The sequence below is a fragment of the Pseudorca crassidens genome, chromosome 1 (genome assembly GCF_039906515.1).
Source record: "Pseudorca crassidens isolate mPseCra1 chromosome 1, mPseCra1.hap1, whole genome shotgun sequence".
In the NCBI taxonomy this organism is placed as follows: domain Eukaryota; kingdom Metazoa; phylum Chordata; class Mammalia; order Artiodactyla; family Delphinidae; genus Pseudorca; species Pseudorca crassidens.
In genome coordinates, this window is record NC_090296.1 from 100,677,107 (window position 1) to 100,692,200 (window position 15,094).

At 36.9% G+C, this 15,094-nt stretch overlaps 1 protein-coding gene across 4 annotated transcripts in view; it reads right to left on the reverse strand.

Moving 5' to 3' along the window:
* DMXL2 (Dmx like 2) overlaps nucleotides 1-15,094 on the reverse strand; it is a 162,644-nt gene that overhangs the window by 125,468 nt on the left and 22,082 nt on the right. For all 4 annotated transcript variants that reach the window (XM_067747048.1, XM_067747035.1, XM_067747046.1 and 1 more), the window contains exon 2: nucleotides 1,888-2,013. In XM_067747048.1, the coding sequence (XP_067603149.1) occupies nucleotides 1,888-2,013 (126 nt within the window). The remainder of the gene's footprint in view (nucleotides 1-1,887; nucleotides 2,014-15,094) is intronic.

Consider the following 15,094-nt stretch of genomic DNA (forward strand, 5'->3'; position numbering starts at 1 on the left):
ATTTTTAGTATCTATAGTCACTCAGAGTGTATTTATTTATTTATTTATTTTTAAATATTTATTTATTTACTTTGGCTGTGCCAGGTCTTAGTTGCACCACACAGGATCTTCGTTGAGGCATATTTAGTTGCAGGATGCAGGATCCTTAGTTGCAGTATGTGGACTTCTTAGTTGCGGCACGCATGTGGGATCTAGTTCCCCGAACAGGGATCAAACCCGGAACCCCTGCATTGGGAGCGCGGAGTCTTACCCACTGAACCATCAGGGAAGTCCCCAAAAAAGTGATTTTAATTGTTATTTAATATCTAACTTTCTTTCCAAGAAAAAGCTGTACTCCACAATGGTAGGGGGAGAGTTACTTAAAATGCCTGGCCATGGTAACACTTAGGTAAAAAGTGTTATTAATGATCACATTCAACATGTCAATGAATGAATGAACGAATGATTATAACTGGTTAATACAAAGTCATAAATTTGAAAGTAATCATCACAAGGACTGGGGATAAATGAAATAAAAGAAGATGGCAATAAAAGACAATGAATCAGAGATGTCACAATTTGGGCTTCTTTACCTTCAACCAGGTTAGAAAAAGTAAAAACATGGTTATGAAAACCAAGGGCTTCTATATTAAAAAAAAAAAAAGAAAACAAAAACAAAAATTTTGCTCCCAGAGTATCTGTTTATTGTGATCATCACCAGCACATAAATAATTTTTTAAAATGCATCTCTGACAACTATCGTAACAACTCTAAGCAGGTTTAAAGCTACCATGCTTGGAATAGGGAGATGAGAAATGAAAAATTAATGAGAGAAATCTGACACTCTGAGTGTTTTCTAAAGAGTAAGCAATACTTAGGGAGAACGACTGGGGAAAAAATTCAGAAAAGCAAGAAACAAGCATCAGAAAACACCAGAAAAGTCAGTGTTTCAATACTATGTCAATTTTATCATTGGATTGTCATATAGTGGCACATTTACCCAAATATTAAAGCTTAATACAAACAGCAGGGTAGGACAGTAGAAATGACATAATATCACAATTTATTATTTGGTATAAATTTGCATGATTACTATTTATTACCATGAATATTCCGATTTAACATATCCTTCATAAAATTTATTATTACTTAGTAAAGAACAATTTTTAGAACACTAAAACTGTTTAAATTATTACAATTATTACAGGAAAAATATCATTCTTATATTCCCATAGAAACATTTAACTCTGCTACACAACATTGGCCTTAATGAATTGCTAGAATATACAGCAACTATGCTATATTTACTTTACATATAATCAAAATTTGATGTATATTATGTGTGAAATTTGGGGGAAAGGAACATATGATGAAACTTGAATTATTTTAAAATAAATCCTCTGTTTAAAGTCTGAGTGAATGAACTTTAACATTCTTCAAACAACAAAGTTTCATTAACAGAAACTTTACAAAGCATCAGTTACATGACAAATATTATATTAGATGCTAACAACTTGCTACATTTCTTGATAAAAATTTGATGTTATTATAATTTGGGAGAGATAAGGTATGCTAGATATAGAAGATAAAAGTTTACTTCCTTGCTACTGGCTTAATAGCTGCTAGAACTATCAACTGGCAGAATATTAGTACACACAGGAATATGAAGCCTACAAATCTTTTAAGACAGTATATACAGGTAGAACAATTATCACTTATCAGCTTAATGGCTCTTTAAAATTTGTACATAACCTATCATTTTACCCACTCCTATTAACATCCATCTAAGCAAGGTATAATACATAATTAGAAAGTGTAGGCAAGCCTTATATAAAAGCATAAGAATACTCTCTGAGATTGTTAAATACATTAAAAGATGACATTTAATAAAGTAAATAAATCCCTTACTCTTCCATGTTGGTTAGAACACTCCACACAGCTGACTTGGATGTTTCCATGCTTAGCACCAGGAATGATCTGCACACATTCAAAGTCATTTGCCAAAATAACAATATCACAGCCCGATCCATATGCCTAAAAAGAAAAGTTTTACATTATGTAAGGTATGTAATTTGTGAATTACTTTAGTTTATCTTAGTTTTTGCTGCTATTGCAAAGGATACTGTGACACATTTTACAAAAATAGTTAATGTAAGAATATTAAAAATGTCAATTCCCAAATCAGAACATTAAAATCACACCAAAAACATGGGGTGACGACATACCATGCATTATCATTCAACAAATGCTACTAACAGGAAAAGAGTTCTTCCAGGTCTTAAACACTATAGCCTCCATCCCTCATAAATCTTTTGGTTTAGAATTTCTCTCTGAAGCTCATCTCAGTAAACCCTAAAGAATAAAACCTCCATCTGAAAGTAATGAGGTATTGAAGGCTGCAATTGCATTCCCAGGGTTCAAACCAGGCTTGAGGAAGATCAAGATAGAAATCAGATGCATTTTCCAACACAATTCCACATGGCTTAAAGAGCTAGTTAAATAGACATGAACCCCTGAGGCAGAATTACATGCACTAAGGCAAACACTAAACAAACTCAACTGCCGAAGTGAATCCATGATGAAGCCAGCCTGCCTGCCCCCTCCCCTCAACCTTACCAGGCAGGAGAGGAAGACAGAGAGACAGAGAGAGGACACCAATCCAAAGTGGTTAGACACACACACACACACACGCTAAACAAAATAAAAAATAAACTGATTTATATAAAATGTGACAAGTATTTGGTCTGGAAAATAAAATAAAACACAAAGTCAAGTTCCTGGAAAATTCCCTTGTTCAAAAGAACTATAATGAGCAAAACTGCATATTTCTTCCTATTGCCACACTTCTTCTTGGTGTATGCTATTCCTGTTTTGCAACTTTGTGAATTTTATGATGACATAAGGGCCAGAGGGTGGGGACATTTCTCTTTTTCTTCCAAACTCAACTTATGATTAAATATTTAAAACAACCTAACAATGTAATTCTCAAATGAAAAAGCCCCATAAAAAGCAACATAAAGTTTATGAGGTGATATTTTCTTCCCACTATTTCTACAGCCTTAAGCAATATGGTCATGTCCTACAAAATAGGGCTGACATGTGATGACAGCTAAGCCAGTAAGGTATGTAATTTGTGAATTACTTTAGTTTATCTTAGTTTTTGCTGCTATTGCAAAGGATACTGTGACACATTTTACAAAAATAGTTAATGTAAGAATATTAAAAATGTCAATTCCCAAATCAATTCCCAAATCAGGTCCACATATGGCTGGTAATGAAAGAGGGAACTGAAGATAAAGACCAGAGAGGAAGACAGACACTACTTCTACTGGTCACTGAAACTTCCAGTGTTGCCAAAATCCTGCTCTAACTACTATAAACTATCTTCAACTCATGTGTTTGCATATACCAGAAAGTTCCCCAAATGAAAAACAAAGATGGAATTTTAAACAAAGGAACTATGGGGGAAATAACCACTTATATACTCTCATAGACAAAGCAGATTTGCTATGCTATGCATTCAAGAAAGGTAAACTGAATGGGAATCCTGAGTATAGGTAGAAGAAATGTTTGTGTCACCATGCTAACCTTTACACTTATATTATTAAAATAACAAAAATAATCTTACCCTTAAACATTTCACAATTTCCAAAGTACTTTATAGCATTATCTCAGCAAAGCAGATTGATGGTAAGAGCAAAACTTTACCTAGTTTGGAATCACCACACGCAGGGTTTTCAGTGTTGGTTCTGCAGTACTACAGGATCTTAAGCAAGTTAACTTAAGCTCTCTGAGCAGTTCCTTGTGGTAGGATGGAAGAAATAATACTTATTTCTTAGGACAGAAAATCTATTTCCATAGTGCTTAGCACACGTCACTCATTAAAGACACAAAACAGTGCATGATGTCCCAAGTCTGGGCTAGCAACTGGGAATACAAAACACAAGATGTGGTCCCAGTGAGTCTATTGAGGAGACAACCAAGTGAATCACCAATCACAACTAAATGACAAACTGCCACGACAGAGAGAGAGATCTATAAGTTACCAGCAAAGACAAAAGGTACTCAATGAATGTTAAATCGGGACTTCCCTGGTGGCGCAGTGGTTAAGAATCCACCTGCCTATGCAGGGGACATGGGTTCGAGCCCCGGTCCGGGAAGATCCCACATGCTGCGGGGCAACTAAGCCCATGCACCACAACTACTGAGCCTGCGTTCTAGATCCTGCGAGCCACAACTACTGAGCTCATGCACCACAACTACTGAAGCACACATGCTGCAACTACTGAAGCCCATGCGCCTAGAGCCCGTGCTCTGCAACAAGAGAAGCCACCACAATGAGAAACCCGCACACCGCAACCAAGAGTAGCCTCCGCTCGCCGTAACTAGAGGAAGCCCACGCGCAGTGACGAAGACCCAAAGCAGCAAAAAAATAAGTAAATAAACATTAAATCACTCCCCCTTTCATCTTTGCAACAAACCTGAGAGGAAGAGAGTATCATTATCATTATATAAAGAAAGATTCAAGTTCATTTATTTGCCCAAGATTATACAGTAAGTGGAAAATGTTCAAACTCAGGTCCTTACAATTCTTATGTTCTTTTCCCCTACATTACATGTCAAAGAGACATAAAATATTTCAGATAAGTATTAGCACACTTGCTTCTCTAAAGATGGGCCATCCCCAGCAACAGCTGCTCTAGACATAGACTCTTACTGCTCAGTCACTGAAGAGGATTTTTACTCCTCCCTAGATAGCCATAATTGCCTGACCTTTGCCAGAGGACATGTACCATGCTCCTTAGAAGTAGAGAATCTTGCCATTTTTCTGAAATGCAATAGTTCTCAAACCTGGCTGCATCAAAATCACCTAGGGAACTTGTTAAAAATACAAACTGAGTGGTCCCACCCCAGACTTACTAAATCAGGATCGTCATGGATAAAAGAATTTGGCAATATCTATCAAAATTTTAAATACAATATACCCTTTGATTGACAAGTCCCTATTTTACTATAAGCATACTAGCAAAGCTTGCCAAAATATATAGAGAAGGATATTCACTGCCTCATTATTTTAAGCAGCAAAAACTGAAAATAATCATACCATCTATCAGTAGGGAAGTGGTTAAATAAGTTACCAAAAGTTTAGAGACCACTGGTCTAAAATGGTCTCAAATCCCTTATCAAACTAGTAATTACCATCATAACAGAACAATCATGTGTGGCACTAGCGTCCTGTGGAACCACACCTAGGCAATACCTACTCTTTTATATAATATCCATGGTCATGGCTAGAACGGAACCCCATAAACTACTGCACACAAAGAGCTGGAAAAGTACAGAAGTTGAATATTATTATTCTTCACCTTTCTCTAAAGAGTCTAAAATACACATAACCCCAAGTGTGCGAGAACAGGGGACTCATAATCAGTCAGTACTGAATCACATGCATTCTATAACTGAAGGCGCCTAAGATTTTAATGATTTATATACATGTGTGTTTGTTTGTCTGGTTCCTACTACACTGAGAGGTCCATCAGAGCAAGGACCATGTTCTTGTTTACCACTGTAGTCCTAGCACCCAGCATGTGCACAGCCCTCAATAGATACAGATATCTGTATAACAAATAAATGATTCAAAATCTTCCTAATTTCTGGCTCGTCTATGTACCTGGAAACTTGGTCAAAGAACTTGGAGTTCAGACAGTTGATATAAGCTAATAATTTAGCCAAGTTTATGATGGTAGCTATACAAAGAAAAAGAAAGATATTTTGGCTTATTTTCCAGTCTAACAGCGTCATGGATTTAGAAGACCTACCAGAAGAGAATCTATCAAAGCCTTCCTTAATAATTTACCATTTATTGAATACCTTCTATGATCAGGCAGTCTGCTAGGGTCTTTATGAATATCATATCTTCACAGGCCCCCTTTTAAAGGTGGAGAAACTGAGGTCCAGAAAGGATAAGTAACTCGCCCAAGTTCACAGAGTGAGGATTCATTTGCTTCATAGTAAAGCTCCTGCTCTTTCCATTGCATCACCCCAACTCCACTAAGATGTCTTATAAGCACTAAAAGGCCCATGTTCGTATTTGTAATCCCAAGTATAATTTCCCACAGCATCTAGCTCAGAGTAAAGACCAGCAGCTGAGAAGGTATATACAAAATCTATAATTACTCAAGAGATTTCCATTCTTTCAATTTTAGGTCAAAAGCAATTTGTTTCATTCCTCTTTTTCAGAATTCAGTTTTACCAGAGGAAAAATTTATAGTGCAGAAGGAAAAGCAGGCGCTCACTGAGACTGCAAACAAATACTACAATGATCCCAGAGAGTACAGGCTATGGGCTTCTTTGTACTAGGTAAATAAATATCTCTGACTCGGCTGAGGATAAACTAACTATTCCACATGTGGTAGAGAGGCTACAGGATCACTACAGGGAAGCAGGGAAAAGGGCACTAAGCCCTTTCTGGAACAAATGGAACCCCTTAACCAAGTTCTTCCCTTGGGTTCCTGGGAGAACCACCCCTATGCCATAGCACCACACACCAGTGTCCTGCACTAATAACAGTACTGATGTATATAAAATATTTCTCAAAGTCAAGGATATGGTATTGGCCCAAACGCAAGATTCTTTTTCTAAGAATCTTAGAAAAACATCCTTTCCTTCTCTTCACGTGGGAGTTCCTTTTATGGAAGGACTGAATTGTCCTTATGATGAAGAATTAATAACTAGCTGACAGTTTATAACTAAGAGATAATTGTGTAGCACAAGTTCTAAAGGCAAAGACATGCTCTAACCCTCACTTGTTCTAACCTTACTTTTGGAGACTGAATCCATCCTGTCAGGAAAAAGAAAACTAGTCTCTACTTTGAGCACTGAAACTAAATTTCCAACCTGACTGAAGTTTTCAACCTGAGTCTAGTGGGTGTGAATCACAGATGGTTTCAGGAGGTCTTTGAAATCCTGGAAATTATATTTAAAGCCATGTGAATGTGCTGGTTTTCACTGGGTCCATAGATTTCATTAGTTTATGTCTTAAAGAATCTCTTCCTTAGACAAAGTGTGTTATCCCAAAATTATTATATGGGAGCTAAAAACCTGAGTAGTTGTTATTACCAAGATTCTATGTTTTTATTTGTGATATCCAAAATATCATTAGGAGAGCCCTGTCAATTAGCTGAGGCTGAAAAACAAGTGACCCTCTTCTTTTACCTTATTAAAATGTTACACTTGAAAAAAATTTAAGTATCATTTTCTAAAGCCATAAAATCCTCTGAATGAACACACTATCGTGACAATAATAAAAATACTGTTGCCTTCTCTAGAGGGTTCAATGTCATTCTGAACAATGATTAAGTGTAGCTGAATAGGCATAACACACTCAGTCTTCTTTAACCTCAGTTTAATATATACTAATTGCCTTGACTACATTATTTTCATAATGTAGTATTTCAAATAAGTAATACTCATATCTCAAACACTGTTCTAATTTCTCAGACTTCCCTTAAGTCTTAGATAAATTAAAGTGTAAAGTAAAGAAATTTTTTTTGGGGGGGGGCCACGCCTTGCGGCTTATGGGATCTTAGTTTCCCTACCAGGGACTGAACCCAGGCCCTGAGCAGTGAAAGTGCCGAGTCCTAACCACTGGACCACCATGGAATTCTCAATTTTTTAAAATTTATTCTTCCTATTTTTTTAAACATCTTTATTGGAGTATAATTGCTTTACAATGTTGTGTTAGTTTCTGCTGTATAACAAAGGGAATCAGTTATACATATATCCCCATATCCCCTCCCTCTTGCGTCTCCCTCCCACCCTCCCTATCCCACTCCCCTAGGTGGTCACAAAGCACCAAGTCGGTCTCCCTATGCTATGTAGCTGCTTCCCACTAGCTATCTATTTTACATTTGGTAGTGTATATATGCTACTCTGTCACTTCATCCCAGCTTACCCTTTCCCCTCCCCGTGTCCTCAAGTCCATTCTCTACATCTGAGTTTTTATTCCTGTCTTGCCCCTAGGTTCATCAGAGGCTTTTTTTTTAGATTCCATATATATGTGTTAGCATACAGTATTTGTTTTTCTCTTTCTGACTTACTTCACTCTGTGTGACAGACTCTAGGTCGATCCACCTCATTACAAATAACTCAATTTCTTTTCTTTTTACGACTGAGTAATAAATCTTACACAAACATGACTTTTCCTATAAGAATACAGAGTATGAATACATTATACTGGCATTTTCTATGGAGTAGTTGGATGCTTTAACAACCTGGTAGTTACAGGGTCAAAGTTTGAGATCAGTGACAACTGTTGACAGATGTGTCTAAATTTTAAAAAGAATAGCACTGATGAATCAAGAGGTACTAAGCATGTTGAAAGGTTTCACTAATTTAACAACGTGTTATAGTCTAATTTAACAAGCATACTCTACCAAGAGTGTTACTGTTAAACTCCCACCTCCCCCTGAGAGTTCTGATTCATATAAATATAAGGCACATGTTATTAAAAGCTAGAAAAATAATTACAAGAAAGAGGTGCCACTTATTGAAAGCCTGCTGGGTACAAGTATTGTACTATGCATTCCACATTCCTAGTCTCTTTCAAGACTGCAGTAAACCTAGAAGTTGGTTATTAATCCCACTTTAATATAAAGAAATGGAAGTTCATATGATTTAATCAAAGTCCTAAGTCACAAGGCAAACACATACTGGCATGCAAATTTAGATCGTTTTACACTGTTTTATACACTTCAGTAATGACCATCTTCTATCATATTGTTTTCTAGTGCTTAAATTTTTGTTCATCTTATTGGTTAATTACATAAATTCATTTATATTCTTCATTTCTGCTGTGATTTCTGCTCTATAAACAAAAAACTAAAGAGAATACAGGGTTGTCTGGGCTTTCATGATTACTTGGTTGTACCAAGTCACCTTCAGGAAATAGTCTAAAGAGGTCAGTGTTGACCTATGAAAAAATTTTACAACCAAGAAAACAACGCACAGATTAACAAAAATTTCTCAAGAAAACATCCTTTCCCTCTCTTCATTTTAGTCACCTAGTTAAAACCCTAACTGCTTATGATACTCACAGAATTAAAAATTAACTTCTAAAATGGATAAATAAGTTTCCTTATTGAATGCTGAATGGATCCCTTATTAAGCTAGAACGTTCAAATAGTGCTTATCCATTAAAGCTAAATAAACCACTTAAAGTGTTTTATGCTTTCAATGACAAAATATTCTTTTTTATAGAGAGAATAACACATGTACTAAATTTTAAAACTATATAGGAAAATTAAGTCACCTTCTTAGCCTTGACCGTCCCCACTCATAGCCAAGGAGGAATCACTTAACGGTTGCCTACGAACTCTTCCTGAAATGTTTAGAGTACATACAAGTGTATCTACATATAAATCTTTCTTTTTAACATAAAGGGATTATGCTATACACAATTCTGCAACTTCTTGTCCACTTGATTAACAATATATCTTGAAAACTTTCCAAATCCCACAGAAGGAATTACTTCATTCTTCTTAATAGTTGCATAGTATTCCATTTTGTGGCTTTGCCATAATTAATTTAGGTTGTTTCCAGTCTTTTACTATTGCAAAAAAATGTTTCAATGAACATCTTCATGTATATGATACTATGCATATGTATGGAAATATACCCATAAAATAAATTCTAAGACATTATTTGCTGCGTCAGTGATTAGAATTAATAACTAAAGCAGGGCGTCCCTGGTGGCGCAGTGGTTGAGAGTCCACCTGCCGATGCAGGGGACACGGGTTCGTGCCCCGGTCCCGGAAGATCCCACATGCCACGGAGCGGCTGGGCCCGTGAGCCATGGCCACTGAGCCTGCGCATCCGGAGCCTCAACGGGAGAGGCCACAACAGTGAGAGGCCCGCGTATGGCAAAAAAAAAAAAAAAAAAAAAACTAAAGCAGACCGCCCTTCAAAAAAATCATACTCCCCAGATATAAAAAAGTACCTGTTTGTCCACTTCATCACTAATCCTGATCATTATCAAATGTTTTAATCTTTCTAATCCAACAAAACCTGGCATCTACTTGTTTTAATTTGTATTTTTACTAGGAACGTCTTTTCATATATTTATCAGCCATTTATATTTCTTTCTCTTCAAACTGACTATTCCTGTTACTGGTCCATTTCTTTTTCTGTATTTTTTTTTTGCCACACAGCGCAGCTTGCGAGATCTTAGTTCCCCGACCAGGGATGGAACCTGGGCCCCTGACAGTGGAAGTGGGGAGTCCTAAGCACCGGACTGCCAGGAAACTCCCACTGGTCCATTTCTTAACTAGGTCTTTAGTCCTGTTGTTCTCAGTGATTTATAAGAGCTCTTCATAGAACTTATCCTTTGTCATACGTAGCTAACGAATTCTTTTTTTTTTAACAAAATGCCTGAGCTGAAGACATATGAAGGTGCAAACATACCAAAGAAAACATTTTCTTAATTGAGATAGTATATTAATATAATACACAATTCCAATTTTTAAAATTTTATAAATAGATCATAAGAAGCCACTGACTTTTAAAACCTAATTTATGGCTTACCAGGAAACCATAGACTTATGCATAAAAAATACACTTTCTGGACTTAATGAGAGTTCTCAAAATGAAATTTAAGTCTACAAAATGAGTACTGTTTTTTTTTCTTTGGCTGCGCTGGGTCTTAGTTGCAGCATGCGGGATCTTAGTGGTGGCATGCATGTGGGATCCAGTTCCCCGACCAGGTATCAAACCCTGGCCCCTCTACATTGGGAGCACAGAGTCTTACCCACTGGACAACCAGGGAAGTTCCTATGAGTACTCATTATCAGCAATATATTGAATCAGCCTCACCTGTCTTCCTATAAGTTTCTACACCTAAAGTCAAACCCTTACCATTAACAATTACTGCCTACCACCACCCCCCAAAATAAATAAGCCTCCTGTCATTCAGATACAAGTCTAAACTAGAGTTAGAAAAGGGCGAGAGGGTAGTATTTGAAAAGAAGCTCTTCCTTCCACACTAGTAAGAACACATTTTACTGAGATGATTCAATCATTCTAACAGTTTGAAGTTCATTCAACAATGCTGAATGAGCAAAATAAATGAGAAAGAAACTATATATTAAAATAAACAAAACAAACAAAAACTAAATATTATGCAAAAAGCTCAGACTAAGCCAATGATGTGTGAAGCAACATTGGAAATAATCTACTATGACTACTTGTGTGGTAACCAAAGGGACTGTTCCTCTTAGAAACAACCCACACCAGGAAATGCAAAATTAGCAGGCTACTTATAAGTAACAGTAGAAGAAAGCAAAGCTGCAAGCAGTATGCTAATTGATACATAAGACAAAGATTAATAGCATGTAAAAACAAAAATTTATGGCCAGAAAAAAGGAAGAGAAGAAAATTGAAGAAAATACTACATATCTGTGATTAAGGGGTAAGAGACAAAATGATTTTTGTTTTAATTTCTTCCTAACAACCCCAGAGAAGCAAGTGATCTGAAAGTAGAACTTTCTCTAATTAAAATTAAAACTTTAAATTTAAACAAGAACTATTTTTAATATTAGTTAAAAGCTAGCCAATTTTGATAATTTACTAAGATGGACCTATAAAAAAACTTCTAAATACTAAGATAAAAAGAAACAGACACCTGTACTCCAAACTAAGCCTATTTCTATACCCTTGAACCAAGAACAAACATATGTTTTTTTAATTTACTGATACTAGTACCATCTGAAAGGAAAATGAGACCTTGAAAAGAAAAATATGCCATAATTAATTAATTAATTAATTCTAATTAACCATTACAAAACCAGCTCTATCTTCCGCTTGCCTGCATTCTCATTAAAAGGTAGGTCTGGAAATAAAACCCAAAAATTATCTTCTCTTATAAATAACTATTTTATGTCAGTGCTAAGAATAAACCATTCAAAGTATTAATTATCAAAAATGTATAAAGGAAATCATAGTAATACTGGTAACAATAAGCCCCGTGGACTGGCCAGCAGGTATAAAAACTAAGAGTCACCTTTCAGCCTCAAAGTTGTTCTCTAAAGCTTAGAGTATAAAATAATTTGCCTCATAGAAAATACTGAAGTAAGATACTACTTTTTAAAACTGCTACGTCTAAAGAAATAAAATGAGATTTTTTGGACGTTAAATTATTAGAAATAGAGAAAATAAGTACCTAATATCTTGTTCCTTAATTTGTTCTTAATACATTTTCCATCTGAAAGGATTTTAAAGTTAATAGTATATTATGTAGCAATATTAATATGTAATGTTTATGACAACTTTCAATTATTTTGTTAACTACTGGCCATTTCCAGAAAATCATTTAATCTAAATGTTGATATTTTGAGGGAGATGGTCCTGACAGTATTCAAAAAAATATTTCCCAAATAATATGATTAAACTATTAAATTGTAATTAAACTTCCAATCCTGCAGTATGATGGAAAGAGTACATTCTTGAGAATCTAGAGGTGCTAACACTGACTATAACAATGGGCAAATCACAGTCTCTCTACAGATAATTCCTTAATCAGTCAAACAAAAGATTGTGACTAGATCACTTCTGAGACCCCTTTCAACTTCTAAACTGTGATTCTGTTAAGTGTACACAAATTTGCTTCAAAAAGTCTTGATAAAAAGATTAAATAATCCAGTGTACCCTATTTTACATAGAACCCCAGCTAAATGTTTTACATCTTGTGACTCTTTCCCCTACTCAAAGCTGACAGGAGGCAAGGATGGGTCCAGAATAATGACCAGTGGCTAATAGCTGAAAAAGATGAGCTATGCCGAAGTCTATTCTGGGGAATTTAAACCAGAAAACCCAGAGTTAGCAGGGAGAGTTGAGCTGAATAGTCATACATATTCAGGGATAAGGCAGCCATTAAGAACCATGTGCAATTTGAAACTGAAATCACCAGTTTGAGAAGCAAATGGATCAGATATCCGAAAATAAGAAAGAACTCACAAGAAAACATGTATGCAAAATCTCTAAGAAAACGCGGTTTACTCTACCAGCTTTTTAGTTCTAATCACGCTGAAGCTCAGGTGCCCTTCTTTGATGATTCATTGTGTATACTGAAATAAACCTTGTTTTTACTTCAGTTCATCTGTCCCTTGCCCTGACTGGAACCAAAACTGGTACAAAGACTGGGGATATTCAGAGCAGGGCTTCAAGGAAAATATGGAATTGTCCATGATATTAGAGCAGCAGCAATGAGGACACTAGGATAGAAAGCCGGCAAAAAAAAATATGTATAATAAAGTTACAGTTACTAAAGTAGTGATCTGTGATCCCGTGGGACCCAGAATATGTACTAGAGAAAGGCTTTTGGAGCACTAAATAGCCAAATGTACTTTTTTCAGCTCTGAAGAATGAACAGCAAAAAGCAATGAGCAAGAGTATGGTGCACCCGTCACTCTCATACACTATTGCAGTATAAAAACATGTGACTTTTCTGGAAGGCAATTTGGTAATATGAATTAAAAGACTGCAAAGAGATTTAAGTACTTTCATTCATTATGTCTATTTCTAGGACTCTATCCTGAGAAAACATTCAGATGTGCAAACAAACATTACAACTAGTACCGAGATGTTTACTGCAGCATTATTTAAAGTAATAAAAAAAAATGGAAACAACCTAAACATCCCATAATAGAAAAATTATGGTTATCATGTCAAGTGTATTGTCCACCAGACTCGCAGACGTTTCTAAGCGAAACTGCCCCACCCATAGCCTGGGCAGACAACGTGACCAACACTCACCGCATACAACTGATTGGACCAGGGTGACACCTGATTCCAAAGGCCAAGAACTTAATACCAAAAGAACCTAGGGGTAAGACAGGAATAAAGACACAGACCTACTGGAGAACGGACTTGAGGATATGGGGAGGGGGAAGGGTGAGCTGTGACAAAGAGAGAGAGAGGCATAGACATATATACACTACCAAACGTAAGGTAGATAGCTAGTGGGAAGCAGCCGCATAGCACAGGGATATCAGCTCGCATAGCACAGGGATATCAGCTCGGTGCTTTGTGACCACCTAGAGGGGTGGGATAGGGAGGGTGGGAGGGAGGGAGACACAAGAGGGAAGAGATATGGGAACATATGTATATGTATAACTGATTCACTTCGTTATAAAGCAGAAACTAACACACCATTGTAAAGCAATTATACCCCAATAAAGATGTTTTAAAAAAAAAAAAAAGCTACAGGCTGGCCAGCAACCCATGATGTGGCCTGGCTTAAAAAAGGTGAGCTGGGCCAGATTCCACTTTCTGGATATTCAAGGAAATACCAAGAAATGTAGCAGGTAGTAATAGGCAGTAAAGGCAAAAGGACTTTATGTACAGACTTTATGTACAGACTTTATGTACACAGAGGCCAGGGCAGTCCCTGGGGTCCTCATGCAAGCCAGTTTTAATGGATCCAACACAGGGAGAGGTTGAGATATTATGACAGCCACACAGTCCAACACAGACAGAGTAACCAGTCCCCCGAGCCGACCAAGTTCCTGATATCTGAGGCCCAGTTGTACTACGTACAACTTGTGTTAGAAGATTCTTGGAAGAGTTGTCTTGTCGACTGAAAAAAATTACACAACCTAAACGGTGAGAGTTATATTTTATTTGGCGGACTTTCTGAGGACTTCAAGGCCAGGAGACAGCCTCTCAGGTGGTTCTGAGGGACTGCTCTGAAGAGGTAAGGGAGAAGCCAGGATATATAGGAGTTTTGCAACAAAGACCAGGTAGTCGCAACACAAGATTACTGTTAACCAAAGAAAACCAGACATCTCAAGTGAATGAATTTAGCACTTTCCTTCGTATGGGAAGATGCAAGAGTCTGGGCTCATTGAAAGCATTGCTTTGATATGCACCTTAGCTATCTAGGACCAGTATTCTTCCCCATCCTGAGTCTCCTCGGGGTGCACCTTTGGGGGTGGCTGCAGTGGCTGACAGCTTGACAGCAGGCAGCCCATTCACCTCTGTCCTGTGCTCCTTCAGGGCTCACGGGGTGGGGGTGGGGGGATGCAGCATCCTTTGTTTACTACAGCATCCTTTGTTTACTGAT